This window comes from Cervus elaphus, chromosome 3 (genome assembly GCF_910594005.1).
Source record: "Cervus elaphus chromosome 3, mCerEla1.1, whole genome shotgun sequence".
Classification (NCBI taxonomy): Eukaryota; Metazoa; Chordata; class Mammalia; order Artiodactyla; family Cervidae; genus Cervus; species Cervus elaphus.
Genome location: NC_057817.1, coordinates 45,885,983 through 45,906,621, shown reverse-complemented (window position 1 = coordinate 45,906,621; position 20,639 = coordinate 45,885,983). Strand labels below are relative to the sequence as shown.

The 20,639-nt window shown below is 40.4% G+C and overlaps 1 protein-coding gene and 1 non-coding gene across 2 annotated transcripts in view; one reads left to right on the top strand and one right to left on the bottom strand.

The window, feature by feature from the left end:
- Positions 1-9,292: 9,292 nt before the first annotated feature.
- Positions 9,293-9,399, bottom strand: LOC122686546. Its single transcript, XR_006338825.1, has one exon. It is a non-coding gene; the product is annotated as a U6 spliceosomal RNA (small nuclear RNA).
- A 3,097-nt stretch (positions 9,400-12,496) lies between these two features.
- Positions 12,497-20,639, top strand: part of HELB (DNA helicase B) — a 44,194-nt gene continuing 36,051 nt past the window's right edge. The window contains 4 exon segments of the mRNA XM_043887861.1: positions 12,497-12,938; positions 15,342-15,749; positions 16,759-16,928; positions 19,195-20,073. Of these exon segments, the coding sequence (XP_043743796.1) occupies positions 12,575-12,938; positions 15,342-15,749; positions 16,759-16,928; positions 19,195-20,073 (1,821 nt within the window). The 5' untranslated portion in view covers positions 12,497-12,574.

Genomic DNA, 20,639 nt, shown 5'->3' with positions numbered 1-20,639 from the left:
TGATATAAACAAAATTGAATTGCAATTGAGGTGACTGGGGCCATTTCTTTGTAGTTTAGAGACAAGGGTTTAATGTCAAAGTCAGTTAACTTCATCAGCATTTCTGCTGAAATGCCCATATGGCAAAGAAGAGGGTTTAGATGCCTTATGGGATCTTGAGGTATTGCACAATCTGTCCCCAAAAAGATGACGTTACTCCTAAGTTTTATCTTTTACCTCAAAAATTGATGCCAAATTTTCATTCTATATAGTGCATCATTATTTTTTTAAAAATATCATAACAGTGTATCAGATAATATATTGTGAGACAACTGGACATGTCAAAAAGAATTTTTTCCCCCAAAGCCCTTTCTCTTGAGTCTTTTTGTCCATTTCTGGCATATCGCCACTTACCTACCAGGAGTCTGGATTTCTGATGAGAGAACTATGGAACTAGATGTCAGCTCATTGTGAGTAAGTCTTTTTGTTTCTTGTTTATTAAAGTGTGGCTGATTTACAATGTTGTGGTTGTTTCAAGTGTACAGAAAAGTGATTCACACACACACTCACACACACACACTCACACACACACACGGGCTTCCTTGATTGCTTAGCGGATGAAGAATCAACGTTCAAAGCAGGAGACACAGGTTCACCCTCTAGGTTGGGAAGATCCCCTGGAGGAGGAAAATGGACACCCACTCCAGTATTCTTACCTGAAAAATCCTATAGACAGAGGAGCCTCGTGGGCTGCAGCCCATAGGGTTGCAAAGAATTGGACATGACTGAGTGACTAAGCATGCATGTATGTGCACGTGCGTGCATGTGCGTGTGCACGCACACACACACACACACACACATACTTTTTCATATTCTTCTCCATTATGGGTTATTATAAAATATTGAGTATGATTTCCCTTTTTGCTTCTTTAAGTCCATTTTGGGACTGCACAATACTATCACATTGCTTCAGCTTTCAAAACTCCTTTGAATCCGTTTCCCAAAACAGTGTTCCAGCTCTGTGTCCCATTAACTGCAAATCTGCATACCTGAATTAAATAATAGAAGCTTTTGGCAAGGGCCATTATTGTTTCCTTATGTCTCTTGCTGTACTCACCAAACACATCATCTAGTATGTGATGGGTATCATGTCAGGAAGGATAGGCTATGTCCTGCTGACTTAAGAAAGAGCTCCACTGTTTTAATGGATGAACACAGTGAAGATTTCTTCTCATTTATTCAGGCCCTACAGCAGGTCTGTGGAACTGTCCAGAGCAGCTGTCCATTAGATAAAGGCTCTTTGTTGCACGTCACACCCTCACGATCACCAAAGCTAGGAGAGTTGAGACCTAAAGTTAAATGCTTCCACCCTAAAGTGCTGCATTGCTATCATTTTATTGGTCCAAGTTAGATGGTTTCAATCAACTCCAAACAGGTGAAGTACAGCCCTGCTGAGTGCCTGGAAAGAGAGGCAAATGAGGTATCAGTGGGCAGTAGTACTTCCTGCCACACCGATACGTTTCTCGTTTTGTTTTGTTTTGGCTGCACCGAGAAACTTGCAGGATCTTGGTTTCCCAAGCAGGGATTGAACCCACTGGCAGTGAAAATACAGAGTCCTAACCACTGGACCATGCATATGGTATGCATGGAGTTCCTTGCATATCTCTTGACTGAATGAAATCTAGCACATTTTTAATTAGGATTTCGGCTCTGTATATAACTGTCAATCTCTTTGGTAATCCTATTATTTAATTCATTTCTTAATTCTGCTCTTCCCCTTTGGGCCCCAGTTTAATAAACAAAACAGACAAAATGCTAATTTAAACATTCACCTGGATAAATTAATTTGAAGTGCTTTCCCGTAACTGCGAAACTATCATTATCATGACTGCATCTTAACTGCATGCTTTACCTCATCACGTTAATTAAACAGGTCACTAAACCTTATTCCCTCCCTACTCTCCTAGTAAAATGTTTAGGTTTTATTAATGATAACTTCACAGTATGTTAGCTGCCTTAATACCATCCAGGCACACTAAAACAAATGAATTTCCAATGTAACCAGAAAACACATTCTGGATAACTTAAAGGAAAAAAACTTGCACATGAGAAGCAATATGAATCAGATGCTGAAATTCTTTGCTTCATGATGCAGGTTAATTGATTTATTTAACAAGCATTGCCTGGATTTCAAGGGGATATTGAAATGAGAGCTTGGTTTATATGAGACGAGTAGCCGTGTTTTCAGAAGAAAATGGTTAAACTTCTCACTGTGGCCTCCCAAAGTGCTGCAAGTCCTAGCTCCAGCCCAGCTCCCTTTGGCCTCATCTCCTGCCCTCTCCCCCTGCTTTTGACTTCAGCTACCAGCCCCTGTTAATCCTGGATCCATCTAGTTCTTTCCTGCCTTTCTTCCACTGATTTTTTTTGAAAATCCAGGTCAGTTGTCTTGTAAAATGTCCCAAATGCCAGATTGAGTGTGTGCATGTTATGGCCTGTTGTTGTGCAGCCCCAGAGCTAAGAATAGTTTTTACATTTTAAAAGGGTTTTTAAAGAAGAAAATAAGAAAAAAGGAAGCTGGGAGGCGAGAGGGAAGGAGGAGAAAAGAGGAACTATGTGATGGAGACACTATGTGCCCTTGAAAAGCTGATGTCTGACAGACTGAAAACAACAATCACAGAAAATTAACCAGTCTGATCACATGGACCACAGGCTTGTCTAACTCAGTGAAGCTATGAGCCATGCCATGTAGGGCCACCCAAGACAGACAGGTCATGGTGGAGAGTTCTGACAAGTCGTGATCCACTGGAGAAGGGAACAGCAAACCACTTCAGTAGGCTTGCCTGGAGAACCCCATGAACAGTATAAAAAGGCAAAAAGATAGGACACTGAAAGATGAACTCTCCAGGTCGGTGGGTGCCCAATATGCTACTGGAGAACAGTGGAGAAATAACTCCAGAAAGAATGAAGAGACAGAGCCAAAGCAAAAACAACACCCAGTTGTGGATGTGACTGGTGATGGATAAAGTCTGATGCAATGGTTGTAAAGAACCATATTGCATAGGAACCTGGAATGTTAGGTCCATGAATGAAAGCAAATTGGAAGTGGTCAAACAGGAGATGGCAAGAGTGAACGCTGACATTTTAGGAATCAGTGAACTAAAATGGACAGGAATGGGTGAATTTAACTCAGATGACCATTATATGTACTAATGTGGGCAAGAATCCCTTAGAAGAAATGGAATAGCTCTCGTAGTCAACCAAACAGTCCGAAATGTAGTACTGGGATGCAATCTCAAAAACGACAGAATGATCTCTGTTCGTTTCCAAGGCAAGCCATTCAGTATCACAGTAAACCAAGTCTATGCCCCAACCAGGAATAGTTCTATGAAGATCTCCTAGAACTAACACCCAAAAAAGATGTCCTTTGCATTATAGGAGACTGGAATGCAAAAGTAGCAAGTCAAGACATACCTGGAGTAACAGGCAAATTTGACCTTGGAGTACAAAATGAAGCAGGTCAAAGGCTAACAGAGTTTTGCCAAGATAACGCTCTGGTCATAGAAAACACCATCTTCAAACAACACAAGAGAAGATTCTACACATGGACATCACCAAATAGTCAATACTGAAATCAGATTGATTATATTCTTTGCAGCCAAAGATGGAGAAGCCCTATACAGTCAGCAAAAACAAGACTGGGAGCTGACTGGCTCAGATCATGAATTCCTTATTGTCAAATACATATTTAAATTGAAGAAAGGAGGGAAAACCACTAGACCATTCAGGTATGACCTAAATCTTACAATTATACAGTGGAAGTAAGAACTAGATTCAAGGGATTAGTTCTGATAGACAGAGTGCCCAATGAACTATGGACAGAGTTTCATGACATTGTATAGGAGTCAGTGATCAAGACCATCCCCAAGAAAAAGAAATGCCAAAAGGTAAAATGGTTGTCTGAGGGGGCCTTACAAACAGCTAAGAAAACAAGAGAAGCTAAAGGCAAAGGAGAAAATGAAAGATATACCCATTTGAATGCAGAGTTCCAAAGAATTGCAAGGAGAGATAAGAAAGCCTTCCTCAGTGATCAATGAAAAGAAATAGAGGAAAACAATAGAATGGGAAAGACTAGAGATCTCTTCAAGAAAATTAGAGATACCAAGGGAACACTTCATGCAAAGATGGGCATAATAAAGGACAGAAGCAGAAGATATTAAGAAGAGGTGGCAAGAATACACAAAAGAGCTATACAAAAGATCTTCATGACCCAGATAATCACAATGGTGTGATCACTCACCTAGAGATAGACATCCTGAAATGTGAAGTCAAGTGAGCCTTAGGAAGCATCACTACGAACAAAACTAGTGGAGGCAATGGAATTCCAGTTGAGCTGTTTCAAATCCTAAAACATGATGCTGTGAAAGTGCTGCACTCAATAGGCCAGCAAATTTGGAAAACTCAGCAGTGGCCACAGGACTGGAAAAGGTCAGTTTTCATTCCAGTCTCAAAGAAAGGCAATGCCAAAGAATGCTCAAACTAGTGCACAATTAGCAAAGTAGTGCTCAAAATTCTCCAAGCCAGACTTCAACAGTACGTGAAACATGAACTTCAAGCTGGATTTAGAAAAGGCAGAGGAACGAGAGATTGAATTGCCAACATCTGTTGGATCATCCAAAATGCAAGAGAGTTCCAGAAAAACATCTGCTTTATTGACTATGCCAAAGCCTTTGACTGTATGGGTCACAACAAACGGTGGAAAATTCTTAAAGAGATGGGAATACCAGACCACCTGACCTGCCTCCTGAGAAATCTCTATGCAGGTCAAGAAGCAACAGTTAGAACTGGACATGGAACAACAGACTGGTTCCAAGTTGGGAAAGGAGTATGTCAAGGCTATATATTGTCACCCTGCTTATTTAACTTATATGCTGAGTACATCATGAGAAATGCTGGACTGGATGAAGCACAAGCTGGAATCAAGGTTGCCAGGAGAAATATCAATAACCTCAGATATGCAGATGACACCACATTTATGGCAGATAGTGAAGAAGAACTAAAGAGCCTCTTGATGAAAGTGAAAGAGGAGAGTGAAAACATTCATTCAAACTCAACATTCAAAAAACTAACATCATGGCATCTGGTGCCATCACTTCATGGCAAATAGGTGGGGAAACAATGGAAACAGTGACAGAGTTTATTTTGGGGGGCTCCAAAATCACTGCAGATGGTGACTGCAGGCATGAAATTGAAAGATGCTTGCTCCTTGGGAAAAAAGTTATGACCAACCTAGACAGCATATTAAAAAGCAGAGACATTACTTTGTCAACAAAGGTCCATCTAGTCAAAGCTATGCTTTTTCCCAGTGGTCATGGATGGATGTGAGAGTTGGACTGTAAAGAAAGCTGAGCACCAAAGAATTGATGCTTTTGAACTGTGTTGTTGGAGAAGACCCTTGAGAGTCCCTTGGACTGCAAGGACACCCACCCAGTCCATCCTAAAGGCAATCAGTCCTGAATATTCATTGGAAGGACTGATGCTGAAGCTGAAACTCCAATACTTTGGCCAGCTGATGGGAAGAACTGACTCATTGGAAAAGACCCTGATGCTGGGAAAGATTGAAGGCGGGAGGAGAAGGGGATGACAGAGGATGAGATGGTTGGATGGCATCACCGACTCAATGGACATGAGTTTGAATAAACCCCAAGAGTTGGTGATGGACAGGGAAGCCTGGTGTGCTGCAGTCCATGGGGTCGCAAAGAGTCGGACACAACTGAGTGACTGAACTGAACTGAACTGCGGTATTTACTTTCTCGCCTTTGTTCTAGATCTTTTTGTTTCCACCTGGTATTATTCAGTTTGTACCTCAGTTCCTTGGATTTGGGGCAAATGGAAAATTAGGTCTAGAACTGTGCTGTCTAGTATGACAGTTGCCACCCACATGTGTCTATTGAGCACTTGAAATGTGGCTCCATTAAACTGAGATGTGCTGTAAGGGTAAAATACATATCACATTTCAAGGATTTGTGATAAAGAATGTGAAATATTTCATTAATGATTTTTATGTTGATTTCCACATTGAAATAATAATATTCTGGGTATATTGGATTAGATACAGTGCATCATTAAAATTAATATCACCTATTTCTTTTTTCAATGTGGCTACCAAAAACTTTTACATTGCATATGTGCTTTGCATTATATTTCCATTGGACAATGCTGGTCTAGAAACTTGATTAAAGTAAGGTTAAGTATTTTTGAGAAGAATACTTTATAGCTAATCTTAAGTACATCATATTGCATCACAGCATGAGACACACACAGTTGTCCCATTATTGTTGACACTAAATTTGATAACTTGATGAAGGGGTGACTGACAAGTAGCTCCACTGTAAATGTCCATTTTCCCCTCCACAATTTGTAATTTCTTACAGCCATTGGGTGACCAGTTTCCTAGTGGATTTGCACATAGTCATTTTAGTATGCTTGGGTGGTCTTTGCTTGAGTTAGTTATTACAGTAAAGATTGCAACATCATGTTTTGTATTTTTGGAATTTCTTCTTACATTTATTTTTTATTACTTTTTCAAAACAAACAACTTTTTTACCAAAGTATGGTTGTCTTAGTTTTCAGTGTACAGCAGAGTGATCCATATATATATTTTTTTTCAAAGTCTTCTCCACCGTAGGTTATTACAAGATATTGAATATTCTTCCCTGTGCCATACAGTAGATCCTTCTTGTTTATTTTATCTATTTTATATATAATAGTGTGTGTCTGTTAATTCCAAACTCCTAGTTTGTCCCTCCCTCTCCCCTTTCCCCTTTGGAAACCATAAGATTGTTTTCTATGTCTGTAAGTATATTTCTATTTTGTAAAAAGTTCCTTTGTATCATTTTTAAAAGGTTCTATATATAAGTGATAGCATACGGTATTTGTTTTTCTCTATTTGACTTACTTCACTTAGAATGATAATGTCTAGGTTCATCATGTTGCTGCAAATGTCATCATTTCATTCGTTTTCATGGTGGAGTCGTATTGCATCCGTATGGAGAAGATGTCCATATATATGGATATATATCTGTATATATATATACACACCGCGTCTTCTCTGTCCATTCATCTGTTGATGGACATGTAGGTTGCTCCCATGTCTTGGCTACTATAGATTGTGCTCCTCTGAACTTTGGGGTGCATGTATCTTTTCGAATTATAGTTCTGTCTGGTTTTATACCCAGAAGTGGGGCTGCTGGATCATATGGTAACTGTAGTTTTAGTTCTTTAAAGACTCTCCATACTGTTCCTTATTTAATGTCAGTTAAATTTCTTAACTGACATTCTTTCCTTTATCCCCTTAAAGGAATTATTTTTTAGTGAGCATCACAATGGACGCAGCAGTTTTCATTCACTCGGTGTGTTGCAGTCAAGAGCAGGCATGGTCCTTTTTGCTGTTCAGATCTCTCAAAGCTGGCTCGTGGAATGCCCTTCAAGCTGGCTCCTGAATCCTTTCATCACAACCACATCAGGTTTTGAGTGCTTCCTTGCCTTCCGGGACAGGAAACACTAGGGCCACCTTGTACTTCCCTGTCCCAGGGGTGGAATCAGTCACTTCTCAATAAGCCTCCACTTTTCATAAGAAATGGTATTCCAAAATCAAGAGGAAGGTGGTAGACGTGATCAGAGTCACCGGGGTGACATTACTTTCAGACCCTTTCAGAAGACAGAGCTAGGAAGTACATGTGAAGAATCGCAAGGTCATATTGATAATTCCAGCTCAGGTATAATGCTGTAGTTTTCTTAACTTTTTTTATTCTATGTTTCTACTTCTTTTCACGTACATGAAAAACCTTCATTTGATAACACATGGAGACATTTACTTGTTTGCTTTATCGTACAATGCATATTGTATCAGTTAATAGCAATATTAAAACTAACATTAACTACAGTGTGTGGTAAAGTTTAATGTTACTTTGCAGGTCTTTTGCCCTCAGAATATAACCTACTAAGGGGATATAGTCATGATAACTTAAAGTATTTATTCCAAGTATTCAAAAATACATATTCTTGAAATAACTTTTTCCCTGAGAGGTTATGTTATACAATTGATAGTTTCCTTTGTTTCTGTTTGTGTTCAGTTTTAGGTTTTGATTTTGTCTATTTTTGAATATGTGAAACATTTACATGGGTCAGAAGTCAAAACCGTTATAAAAAGTTAGAGATCTTGTTCCCATATTTTTCTCCTTGACTCTGTTTCCACTCTATCTATGGGTAACTATTTTCATTAAATTCTGGTGTATGTTTCCTGTGTTTGTTTGCTTGTTTTTGCAAACACAAGCCTATGCAAATGCAGAAAACTATTTGCCTTGTTTTATGTCTTGTTTTTTCTTACTGAACATAATATCCTGGGAAATCTCCCTATTAGTTCAAAAAGGTATTCCTCATTCTTTCTTTTGTGATATTACTAAAGAATACTCCATTGTGTGGATGTACCATAGTTTATTCAATAGATCTCTTACTGATGCACATTTCCTGCCATTTCCTGTCCTTTGCTGCTACGGAAGTTATACAGTGAATAACCTTACACCTGTATTATCTTATATTTGGGGAAATGTAGCTTCATGGTATATGGGGTCATATTTGTAGGGGTCATTATTGTAGAAACACCCCAAGTGATTCTGATACACAGACAGGTTTAAGTATTGTTACTTACTGTATACTGTTAAAATGCCATCCAAGAGTCGAGAATTGTTAACATTTTTTTCCATTTATTTTTATTAGTTGGAGGCTAATTACTTTACAATATTGTAGTGGTTTTTGTTATACATTGACATGAATCAGCCATGGATTTACATGTATTCCCCATCCCGATCCCCCCTCCCACCTCCCTCTCTACCCTATCCCTCTGGGTCTTCCCAGTGCACCAGGCCCGAGCACTTGTCTCATGCATCCAACCTGGGCTGGTGATCTGTTTTACCCTAGATAATATACATGTTTCGATGCTGTTCTCTCGAAACATCCCACCCTCGTCTTCTCCCACAGAGTCCAAAAGTCTGTTCTGTACATCTGTGTCTCTTTTTCTATTTTGCATATAGGGTTATCATTACCATCTTTCTAAGTTCCATATATATGCGTTAGTATACTGTATTGGTCTTTATCTTTCTGGCTTACTTCACTCTGTATAATGGGCTCCAGTTTCATCCATCTCATTAGAACTGATTCAAATGAATTCTTTTTAACGGCTGAGTAATATTCCATGGTGTATGTGTACCACAGCTTCCTTATCCATTCGTCTGCTGATGGGCATCTAGGTTGCTTCAAAAATATGGAACGCTTCACGAATTTGCGTGTCATTCTTGCGCAGGGGCCATGCTAATCTTTTCTGTATTGTTCCAATTTTAGTATATGTGCTGCCGAAGTGAGCACTAGAATTGTTAACATTTAAAAAATGAGGAATCAACAGGTAAAGAAGTCTTGACTTAAAAAAATGCACAACATAAGATTTGCAAGTTTAGTTTTATTTGGGGCAAAATGAGGACTGCAGCCCAGGAGACAGCACCTCAAATAGCTCTGAGAAACTGCTCCAAAGAGGCAGGGGAGAAGGTCAGTACATGTGTGATTATGGTGAAGGCGGAGTACATGCAAACGAGCACATATTTTTCCAGAAGGTTTCTGTTAGTCTTGTGAAGCTTTCTGCTAGTCACGATGAATAGTCGTTGCCATGAAGGATTTTAGTACTTTCCTAGATATGAGGAGATACAAGAATTGGGCTCATAAAATCGGCTCCTGAAAATATCTAACCAGCTGAAGACCTGGCCGCCAGTTTTCCCCTGAGCACAGAGTGCCTCATTTCTGCTCTACAATCGGAACTCCTTTCAGGCTGAGGCTGGTGTATGCTCAGTCATGTCCAACTCTTTGTGAGTCCATGGACTATAGCCCACCAGGCTCCTTGTCCATAGAATTCTCCAGGCAAGAATACTGGAATGGGTTGACATTTCCTCCTCCAGGCGATCTTCCCAACCCAGGGATCGAACCCACGTCTCCTGCAGTGGCAAGAGGATTCTTTACTGCCTGAGTCATCAGGAAAGCCCACCTAAGACCTGTTTTGCCAGTTTTTCCCTGAGCACAGAGTGCCTCATTTTTGCTCTAACTCCTTTCACGGGGAGTTGAAAATCAGCAGCTGCAGACTGTAGCTTGTAGAGGTAGATGGCAAGTGCCAATTTGTAGTTAACAGAAGTAAAGTTCTCATCATCCTGAATCCTAACCTACACTGCCTGCTGCTGCTGCTGCTAAGTCTCTTCAGTCGTGTCTGACTCTGTGCGACCCCATAGACGGCAGCCCACCAGGCTCTCCCGTCCCCGGGATTCTCCAGGCAAGAATACTGGAGTGGGTTGCTATTTCCTTCTCCAATGCGTGAAAGTGAAGTCGCTCAGTCGTGTCCGATTCTTAGCAACCCCATGGACTGCAGCCTACTGGGCTCCTCTGTCCATGGGATTTTCTAGGCAAGAGTACTGGAGTGGGGTGCCATTGCCTTGTCCCCACGCTGCCTAGTAGAATGCAATTGAGTTATAGAAACAGAAGCTTAGTATCTGGAGTCTTGTGCTCAAATCATCATGTTGGTAAAAAGGTTATCTTATGAATACACACATATGTGACCCACATTTGGGCAGTGGATACCTTTCAGTTTGGATACCTGAGTCAGGGGAGCCAAGGGGCATCCAATCCTGGCATCTAATAGGCAGTTGTTTGCACAGGTTTGAAGATTAGACTAGGGGTCATTAGCATGTAGGTGACAGAGTAGGTGAAAGATGACTGAGGGAAGGATTACAGAGTGAGAAGGTGCTTAGGATGGAACCCTGGGGAACACCATTACTTCCAAGGAAGCTATAAATGGCCAGAGAGATGGTAGGAAAACCTGAGAAGATGAGTTACAAAAGCCTAGGAAGCGGAGTGTTACAAGAAGAAAATAGTTGAAAAGTTATCTATGTTAAATACTGTTGAGAGGTGAGGCAAGACAGAGGCAGAACTGTATCCACTGGATTTAGTAACAAAGAGATGAGTGGTAAAACATTTGTCAGGACAGATTCCATGTTGTGGTGTAGCTATCCTGAGTGTTAAGGAAGGCATTCAACCTCATACAGACATCCCTGGAAACAATGATGCAACAGAGTGTTTCTAAAAGCAACAAAAGTTGACATTTGTACCCAAAGGAAAAGAAAATCAATTCTATCATTTTCTCCCATAAGACATTTTTAAAGAACAAAATAACTTTTTTGAAGTATAAAGTATATTTGATTTACAAAGCTGTGTTAGTTTCATGTGTATGGTCCTATAAATTAAAAAGTTTGGGGGGGGGGCTGTTATTTATCTATATTAGAATCTATACAATAAGATGCTTTTGGATTTAGCAAATAATGTGTGCTTATTTTAGGTTTATTATTGAGTAATTTCATAATAGTATCAAAATAGTAATGTAGTCATGTATTTTATGCTGTTCCTCAGAAAGTACCATGACTTTTAAACATATGGAAACCATGGCTCCAGAATAACTTTTAAATCACTTCTTTCTCTTCTACTTGCCTTCCCCCATTCTTGTTTATACTCTGGGCTATAACTAGACTTCTTTTGCCCCACTGTGGGGCTTCCCCGGTGGCTCAGCGGTAAAGAATCCGCCTGCAACGCAGGTTCCATTCCTGGGTCAGGAAGATCCCCTGGAAGCGGGCACGGCAGTCCACTCCAGTATTCTTGCCTGGAGTAGTCCATAGGGTGGCACAGAGTCGACACCACTGAAGCGACTTAGCACGCACTAGCAGATGGCAGCTCAGCCTAAACTCTGGGAGGCCAGGGTATACTCACAGAGGACATGAGGAGCATTGTGAAAGTTATTGAATCCACTGCTTTCCAAATCTGGCTGACCATCAAAACGAACAACTTGAGACGCGCGTTAAAAAGAATCCTGGGTCCCAGCCCTAGATCCCGATACAATGGGTATGGAATGAGGCCTAGAGATCTGTACCTTGTATAAAGTGCCTTTGATCTTACAAATTCAACTTCTGAATCAAAAACAAGAGGCCCAAAGCAGTCACGCCCAGGCGGGTCTCCTGGCTGGAGATTCGCGGCTCTGAGCTTTGGGTGTTGGCGGAAGGGCATTGGGATTTTAGTTTTGGAATCGTTGGGAGGGCTTGCTTTTCCTAGCTCTTTAGGTTCAGTAGATTGACCTTCCCTCGAGTTTCTCTCTAGACAGGAGACGCGGTGGGTTAGCGGCTCTGCAGGGCTATTTATGCTGCGGCCCAGCCAGCTAGCTTCCGGCCAGCCCCTGGCGGAGCCTGGAGTTTGACTGTGCAGCGGAGGCGCGCCCCGCCCCTCACCCCGCCCCGCCCCTCGCCCCGCCCCTCGCCCCGCCCTCGCCCCGCCCTTGCCCCGCCCCCTCAAATCTCGGCGTTCCATCCTATCCCGGCCTTCCGCTGGGAACTTGAGGCGGAGCTTTGCGCAAGCTACCTTCCGGGGGAGGAGGTACGTCTATGAAAGCGGATGGCCTTTATCTTTTAAAACAAGTATCAGGCGTACAGCATTATAGCTCAATGTCTGTAGACACTAAAGCATGACCATCACCACAAGTTTAGTTGCCATCCATCTGCATACGGTTAACTCAAGTCACACATTTCGCCCACCCCCTGGAAGCCGAAGGTCCTACAGTCGCGGAGCTGATTGGCTGATCTTGGGCGTCTACGCAGCCCGGGGTTTTCCGGAATTGGGGTTGAGCTCGGGAGAATGGACTATGGCCTCGTTGAGTCAGCCCTTGTTGGAGCTGCAGGGACCTCTGCTCCCACCCAAGGACCTGGTGGAGGACGAAGACGAGTATTTAAGGGAGGATGCGGAGGGCGACGAGGACACGGTGTTTCTCGACGCAGAGGAGCTTTGCAGTGGGGGCGTAAATGCTGGTAGCCTCCCTGGGCGGCTCCGTGGTGAGGAAATAACTCGCCTCTCGGGGGTGGGATCGGCGGATTAATGAACTGTTTCTATTATGGCCTCCTCCAAAGTACGGCGCTCCCTCGCTGCTAACAGACTTCCTTTGGAATCGCCTAAGTGCTTCGTCCTGTTGAGAATAAAATAACAATAATAGAGACTTGAGCGTACTGTATGTTAAGCTTGGGCTTCACGTGTATCTCATTGATGTTCACAACTTTTTGAGGTAGTTTTATAAACAAGGAAACAGTGGGTGTCCAGCTAGTATTAACACCCAGAATCAAGGCTTTTAACTATTTCCCTGTCTTTCCTGGAGTTGAATATGTGATTGTTGTTCAGCTACTTAAACACACAAACACACATACACATGATAAACCACAAGGCACTGTTGACTCATTAACCTGTTAATCTTGTGATCTGTATTTATCTTGTCTAGTTTCCTGTCCTAAGAATTCCACCTATTGTGTGTTCCTGGTGACTGATGTTTAAGAATGTTTTAATGTTCAGACCAGTTGCTGTCCAGTAGAATTTTCTGTGATGATGGCATTGCTGTATATTTGCACTGTCTTATACAATAGCTGCTAGCCACGTGTGGTTATTGAAAACTTAAAATGCAGCTAGTGCAGAGGAGCTGAATTCTAAAGTTTTAATTTTAATTAAATTTAAATAGTCACAGGTGAGTAGGCAGCACAAGTTTAGACAGAAAATTTTTAAGTATTTGTGGAGGGTTTGGTTATTCATCCTGCAAGTATTAGGGACTGGCTACCGTGTTCCAAGCAAGATATGTTTGTTGCTGGGATACCCTGGAGAGATTAGATGATGAGGTTGCTGTCTTAATGGAGCTTCCGCTCTAAGTGCATTAAACAGACATTCTACAAATAATCACAGCTGTGTGTGTCGTCTGTGCTAAGTCGCTTCAGTCATGTCTGACTCTTTGCGACCCTATGGATTATAGCCCACCAGGCTCCTCTGTCCATGGGATTCTCCAGGCAGGAATACTGGAGTAGGTTGCCACCCCATCCTCCAGGAGGTCTTCCCCATGATCCAGGGATCGAACCATTGTCTCTTGTGTCTCTTGCATTGGCAGGCAGGTTCTTTACCACTAGCGCCACCTGGGAAGTAACTATAATATCAGTGCTTAATAGAAATAATATGAAGTGCCATGAGAGGTTATATTGATGAGAGTCAGGGAAGGTTTTCTGAGGAAGTGACAGTTAATCTGAGTTCTGTAGTAAATGGGGTGAACAGTAAGGAAGAAAATACTTAAGGCAGGTGCATCAGCTTTTGCAAAGACTGTGTGGTAGGAGGGACCCTGACTTTTTTTTAAATTGAAGGATAATTGCTGTACAGAATTTTGTGGTTTTCTGTCATACATCAACAAGAATCAGCCATAGGTACACCCATATCCCCTCCCTCCCAAACCTCCCTCTCATCTCCGTCGGGATCCCACCCTTCTAGATTGTCACAGAGTCCCTGTTTGAGCCACACAGCAAATTCCCACTGGCTATCTATTTTACATATGGTATCGTAAGTTTCCATGTTACTCTTTCCATACATCTCACCCTCTTCTCCTCCCCTCCCCCCATGTCCATAGGTCTGTTCTCTATGACTGGTTCTCCATTGCTGCCCTGAAAATATATTCATGAGTACCATCTTTTTAGATTCCACATATATGCACCAGTATATGATATTTCTTTTTCTCTTTCTGACTTAACTTCACTCTGTAAACTAGGCTCTAACTTCGTCCATCTCATTAGAACTGACTCAAATATGTTCCTTTTTATGGCTGAGTAGTATTCCATTGGGTATATGTACCACAGCTTCGTTATCCACTCATCTGTCCATGGACATCTAGGTTGCTTCCATGTCTTAGCTATTGTAAATAGTGCTGCAGTGAACATTGGGGTACACGTGTCTTTTTGACCCTGACATTTTTTTTAGATACTCCTTGGAGGTCAGTATTGGCTGAGATCAGAGTAGCAGAGAGGGAACCACTTTTAGGAGAGGAACAACAGACTTGCCAGGTACCAGGCCTCCCTCCTGGAATACAAAAACAAATAAAACATTACCTTATTCTAGAAAGCTTACAATGTAGTAGCTGCTTCTGCTAAGTCGCTTCAGTTGTGTCCGGCTCTGTGCGACCCCACCGATGGCAGCCCACCAGCCTCCTCCATCCCTGGGATTCTCCAGGCAAGAATACTGGAGTGGGTTGCCATGTCCTTCTCCGACAATGTAGTAGAGGGAGACAGATAAACAGGTAAGTGGAATCTAGACACTGCGATAGACATCTGTACAGGGTACTGTCCCAGGATTAAAGAGAGTAGTGGAGTTGACAAAACATTGGGAAAGATTTTAACTTATCCTAAATTAACATTCTTTCTTTCTTTTTTTTTTTTTTTAAGTTTCTGTGTTTGATGAGAACACTCAGCAGAAATGTGACGTGTTCGGACGTTTTCCGTTAACTGATGCTTGGTGGCGAGTGAAGGTACAGGTTAAGCCTGTGGCATCAGGGAGCTATCAGGCTCAAGGATTTCCGTCTTACTTTTTACAGTCAGATATGTCACCACCAAATCAAATCCACATCTGTTCCCTCTTTCTTAAAGAGTGTAATGTCTCCAGTGAGCAAAGAGTTAAGTTTTTTACATGGTTAAATAATAAATCAAGGTATAAAGACCTCAATTTTGAAAATCTTATGGAAAACTTAAGAACTTGGCGAGAGGAAATTGAAGGGAATAGTAAAAAACAGTCTACGCAGAAAACACAAGAGCCACCACCAGATCATGAGATGCCGCTTCCTCTGGAATTCACATGTAAGTGATTTTTAGTGGAGTTTTAGTGTAATTGAGATTCTGGATGACTAGTGTGTTTAAAATATCACCAGTACAGTACAGTACAGTATAGTATTCTTTTTTAAAATCGGTTTGATGAAAATGTGTTTGTATTGCTTTTGGAGTATGCCATTAACATTGCGGGTTTCTCATCTATAATGTGAAGATATGGGGTGAGATGGGAGAAGGAAATGGCAACCCACTCCAGTATTCTTGCCTGGAGAATTCATGGACAGAGGAGCCTGGTGGGCTACAGTCCATGGGGTCACAAAAAGTTGGACACAACTGAGTGACTAACGCGGGGTGAGACGGTCTTTAAATATCTTTCAATTCCTTTCCTGCTCTAAAAGTGTGCTTCTAGGTCTCTCCCTAACTTTTGTGTCCGTAGGATTACCTTGAGTTGTTAAGAAAAAGTTCAGTTGTCGATTATTCTGTTTAAGAAGGCAGAGAAGAAAGGCAGGAAAAGAACAATCCATTGTGGAAAGATTTCAGTTCAAAATGATTTAAAATAACTTTTAAATATGGTTTGTTATCTGGACATTCACATATATGGAATGTCTTATTTCTTAATTCCATCAAATGAATTTGGCAGTAAGTACATCATTGAATGACTTCCATGTTGAAAGAATCATGACTATAAAAAGATTATAAAGTTTAATATGTAAGTGGTTTTTACTGCTTTGCTTTGAATTTATCTACATATTATTTAGTCGGACATTTTATTCTGTTGCAAGTAGGAGGAAGCAAAAGGCTAAGAGGTAGTTATCTAAGCATTTGAAGAACATAAATTTTGGTGTTAAACACAACAAAAGCCATCTTGGTACAAAAATAATTGTTATAATACAATCAGTTTTCTCCTGCTTAAAGTAAATGTGTTATTCTCTCTTTGGAATTTCTTTAACTAGTTGTGCTAAATGAGAAAGTCCATCAAATCAGTTGTTTTATGAGCTCATTTGTTAACCTGGATTTGTTCTTTTCTGATATCCTATAGTTCCATTTAAAACGGTGATGAGAGCTTTGCAGTTCCCAAAAATAATGGAATTCCTTCCAGTTCTTCTGCCTCGACACTTCAAACAGCTCATAACCTCAAATTCTATAGAGGTGTTGGAAGAGATAGAAGAGATTTTAGGTACACAGCCTTGGAAACTTGGATTTCGTAAAGTAAGTAAGACATTTGCTTAGCTTTTTGTAATCTTATACAAGGCAGGATATCTCAAACTTGGCAATTTTGCATCTTTTTCTAAGGAAAGAAATTTGTACAACCTCAATGTTGATTTATTCTCCTTTCAGTGTTACAACTAAATATAAACTTCTTATACCTGTCCTCTTATACAATAAATTTACAAAGGAAAACAAAATAACAAAGTAAATGATATTCATATCATCAGTACTTTAGTTACATAATTTAATTTCATGACTTTTTTTGTAACTAAATTGCCATTGCACCTTGAATATAGATCTCACGAAGATGCAAGTTCTTAAGAGTTTGGCAAGCAGTTCTGCTACGTAGCACAATTTCTCACTTATTTGAACTTTCAAAAGCCTTCATTACTCATACGGTACATCGTGATGTCATTTGCTTTTTTTCTTTGGGATAATAATGTCATTTACAATTTCTTTGGCACTTCTGTTTTTGTTATTAGATGCCAGGAGTAGTAAAGTGATACTGTGAGGCTCCAGAGGTGCTGAAAACCAAATGTGGCACTTAAATCAGTACTTGGTTATGAGTGGTTTTCCAAATGAAAATACAGTTTAAAGATTGTGATATAATTTGTGGGTTCCCCAAGAATGTTTGCAGATTCCATCCGTCTTGAGAAATACTGGAATAATGAATTTTTTCCCTCTGTAAAATGATTATGATTTCAATATGCTCAGGAGATAAAAAGATTCTGGAGCACTATTATCTATATTTATTCAGTAGGGCAGAGAGGCAGAGCAGTGAACCTTCTGGGACTCAAGTGGGAAAAGGAGGCTTGGAGTCCCTTGTTCAGCATGCAAACCACCCCCCAGAGTAAAGATTTTTATTGAGGTTTTATGTTCGTTTGCTAGGACTGCTGTAACAAATAGCATAGACTGGTTGGTGTAAACAACAGAACTTTTATTTTCTCAGTTTTGGAGTCTGTAAATCCAAATCCAATCAAGATGTTAGCAGGATTGGTTTCTTCTGAGGCCTCTCTGCTTAGCTTATGGGTAGCTATCTTCCTGTGTCTTCACACCGTCTTCCCTCTGTGCTTGTCTGGGTCTAAAGTCTTCTTATAAAGACACAGTCATCTTGGATTAGGGCCTATCCCACGTCTCATGTTAACTTAAATCTTTTTAAAGACCCTGTCTCCAAATAGGGTCACATTCAGGGTTCAGGGTGTTAGAATTTCAACATATGAATTTTGTGGGGTACACATTTCAACTTGTAAGTTGTATGGAGGGCTCCAGGGATGATGTCTCCATGAAAAAAAAATGGAGCTAGTAGATGACCTTCTGAGTGGGTCATGATGAAGGAAGTTCTGTACCTTTTCAGTAGAATTTGGGCAGGATTGTTGATAGGTACATGGAGAACTAAACAAGTCAAGAAAACGAGGCAGTCATTAACTCCACAGTACACACAAGAGTTCAATACAAAATTTATGTAATCACAGCATATTATGTCACTCAATCGTGGATCCCTTTATACTGATTTAACCAAAATCAGTTTTCAAAATGGTACTGTAACTTTTTCAAGGATGGGAGGAAAAGTGTGTGTTTAGGTGATAGTATAAAAGAGAGTAAGTTCCATGAAGAAAGACTTTCCAAAGTAAGGAGTTAACAATAATTGCCTAATTTTTTTTTTTTTAAATTAAAGAATAGTATAAACAATACTTAGAAATGTGGAGATAAATTCTGGAAGAAATAGCTAAAAGTGTTGGAGGTGTTGCCTTTAGAAGTCATGGAAATAAGGGAAAAACAATGTGAAAAAAAATAGAAATATGCATATGTATAATTGAATAACTATATAACTGAATAATACATACATATGTATGTAGAACTGAATAATACACTGGAAATTAACACAACATTGTATATCAACTATACTTTAATTAAAAAATTATTTGAGGAAAAAAAAAAAAAAGAAGTCATGGAAAGGGTAAGTCAGGGATTCATATATTTTGTGATAAGCCTCTTAGTGTTACTTGACTTTTAAAACTGTATATGTATTGCTTTAAGAAAATATAATTTTAATTAGAGCAGTATATAGATCTCTGATCACAGTAAAATTAATTAAAAAATAGTGATGTGTTAGGTACATAGTTTTTTTCCTCCAAATTTCATTGAAACATATGTCTTCTGGAACTTAAAAATTATTAATAAATGCCATAGTTGTCACTGTAATTCTCATAATAGGTATCAGTCTTTATCATTCTTATAAAACAACATGAATTTTATTTTCTTAAAGATAACCTACAGAGAACTGAAGCTCTTGCGATGTGAAGCTAGTTGGACGTCATTTCGGCAATGCAAGTCTCTTTTCCAGTTGATGACGGATTTGGAGAAGAATGCATTAGTAATATATTCTCATCTGAAGCAGATATGTAGAGAGCAGGGGCACACGTGTGTTGAAGAAGCTGACTTAACTTTTCAGCTGTCGGACCTCATGTCTTTTCACGATGCTTGGCAGTCTCTGAAGTTCTTGAAGGATATTGGCGTGGTGACGTATGAGAAGGGCTGTGTCTTTCTTTCTGACCTTTACCAGGCTGAGCGAGGCATTGCCTCTTCAATCTGTGACTTGATGACCAGGCCCCCATGGCAGCTGCAGGTCGATGTCAAAAAGGTGCTTGCATCTATTTGTACCCCAAGACCTGAGAATTCAGGAAGTGGTGATACACTGAATAAAAGTAATCCTGATGAAACAAGATCAGAAGATCTGGTGGATACTTTGGACACGCAGGACAGCGCTGACCATATCTGGGATGAGGGTGAAAATGAAGTGAATGCAGAAATGAGTGAGGGTCAACTGGATCAGGACCAGGTAACTGCTCTGGACATGATTTGCTCCAATGCCGTGACGGTCATAAGTGGGAAAGGTGGTTGTGGGAAGACCACAATTGTTAGCCAGCTTTTTAAGCATATAGAGTTGTTGGAAGAAAGAGAAGTGAAAAAAGCTTGTGAAGATTTTGAACAAGACTGGAATGTACCACAAGAATGGATCACCTTCACCGAGCAAAGTCAGCAGCAACTGGACAAGGCTATGGAAGTTTTACTTATGGCGCCTACAGGGAAAGCAGCTGGCTTACTGAGACAGAAAACTGGTTTTAACGCTTATACACTGTGTCAGGTAAAACCTTTTATGTTTTTTCTCTACATAAAACATTGAAAGACGGACTTAATGATTGTATTTTTCATTTCTTCCTGACAACAATTAGTGGGCATATATTGAATGTTTTCTAGACCCTTGCCTTGTGGTATTTTAATCATTAGATCAGAGATTCCCCAACCTCCAGGCCATGGACTGGTACCTCCTATCTGATCAGCCGCAGCATTCGATTAGAAATAAAGTGTGCGGTAAATGTAAGGCCGTTGAGTCTTGAATCATCTTGAAACCATCACACCCTCCTCCTGCCCCCATCTGTCTGTGAAAAAATTGTCATCTGTCCATGAAAAAATTGTCTTCCATGAAAACAGTCCCTGGCGCCAAAAAGGGTGGAGACCGCTGATTTAACTCAGTGTGACTCAAAACAACCAATCTATACACCGTTACTGTTTACAGTGAAATAGGTGCTCATGCCATCACTGCGCTGCTTCCTTCTTTAAGAAAGTCTTACTATGAAAAAAAAAGTCAACTAAAGTGTGTGCTTAATGCTGTAGTTAGTTTTGATTCTGGCATATGGCCCTGTTTCTCAT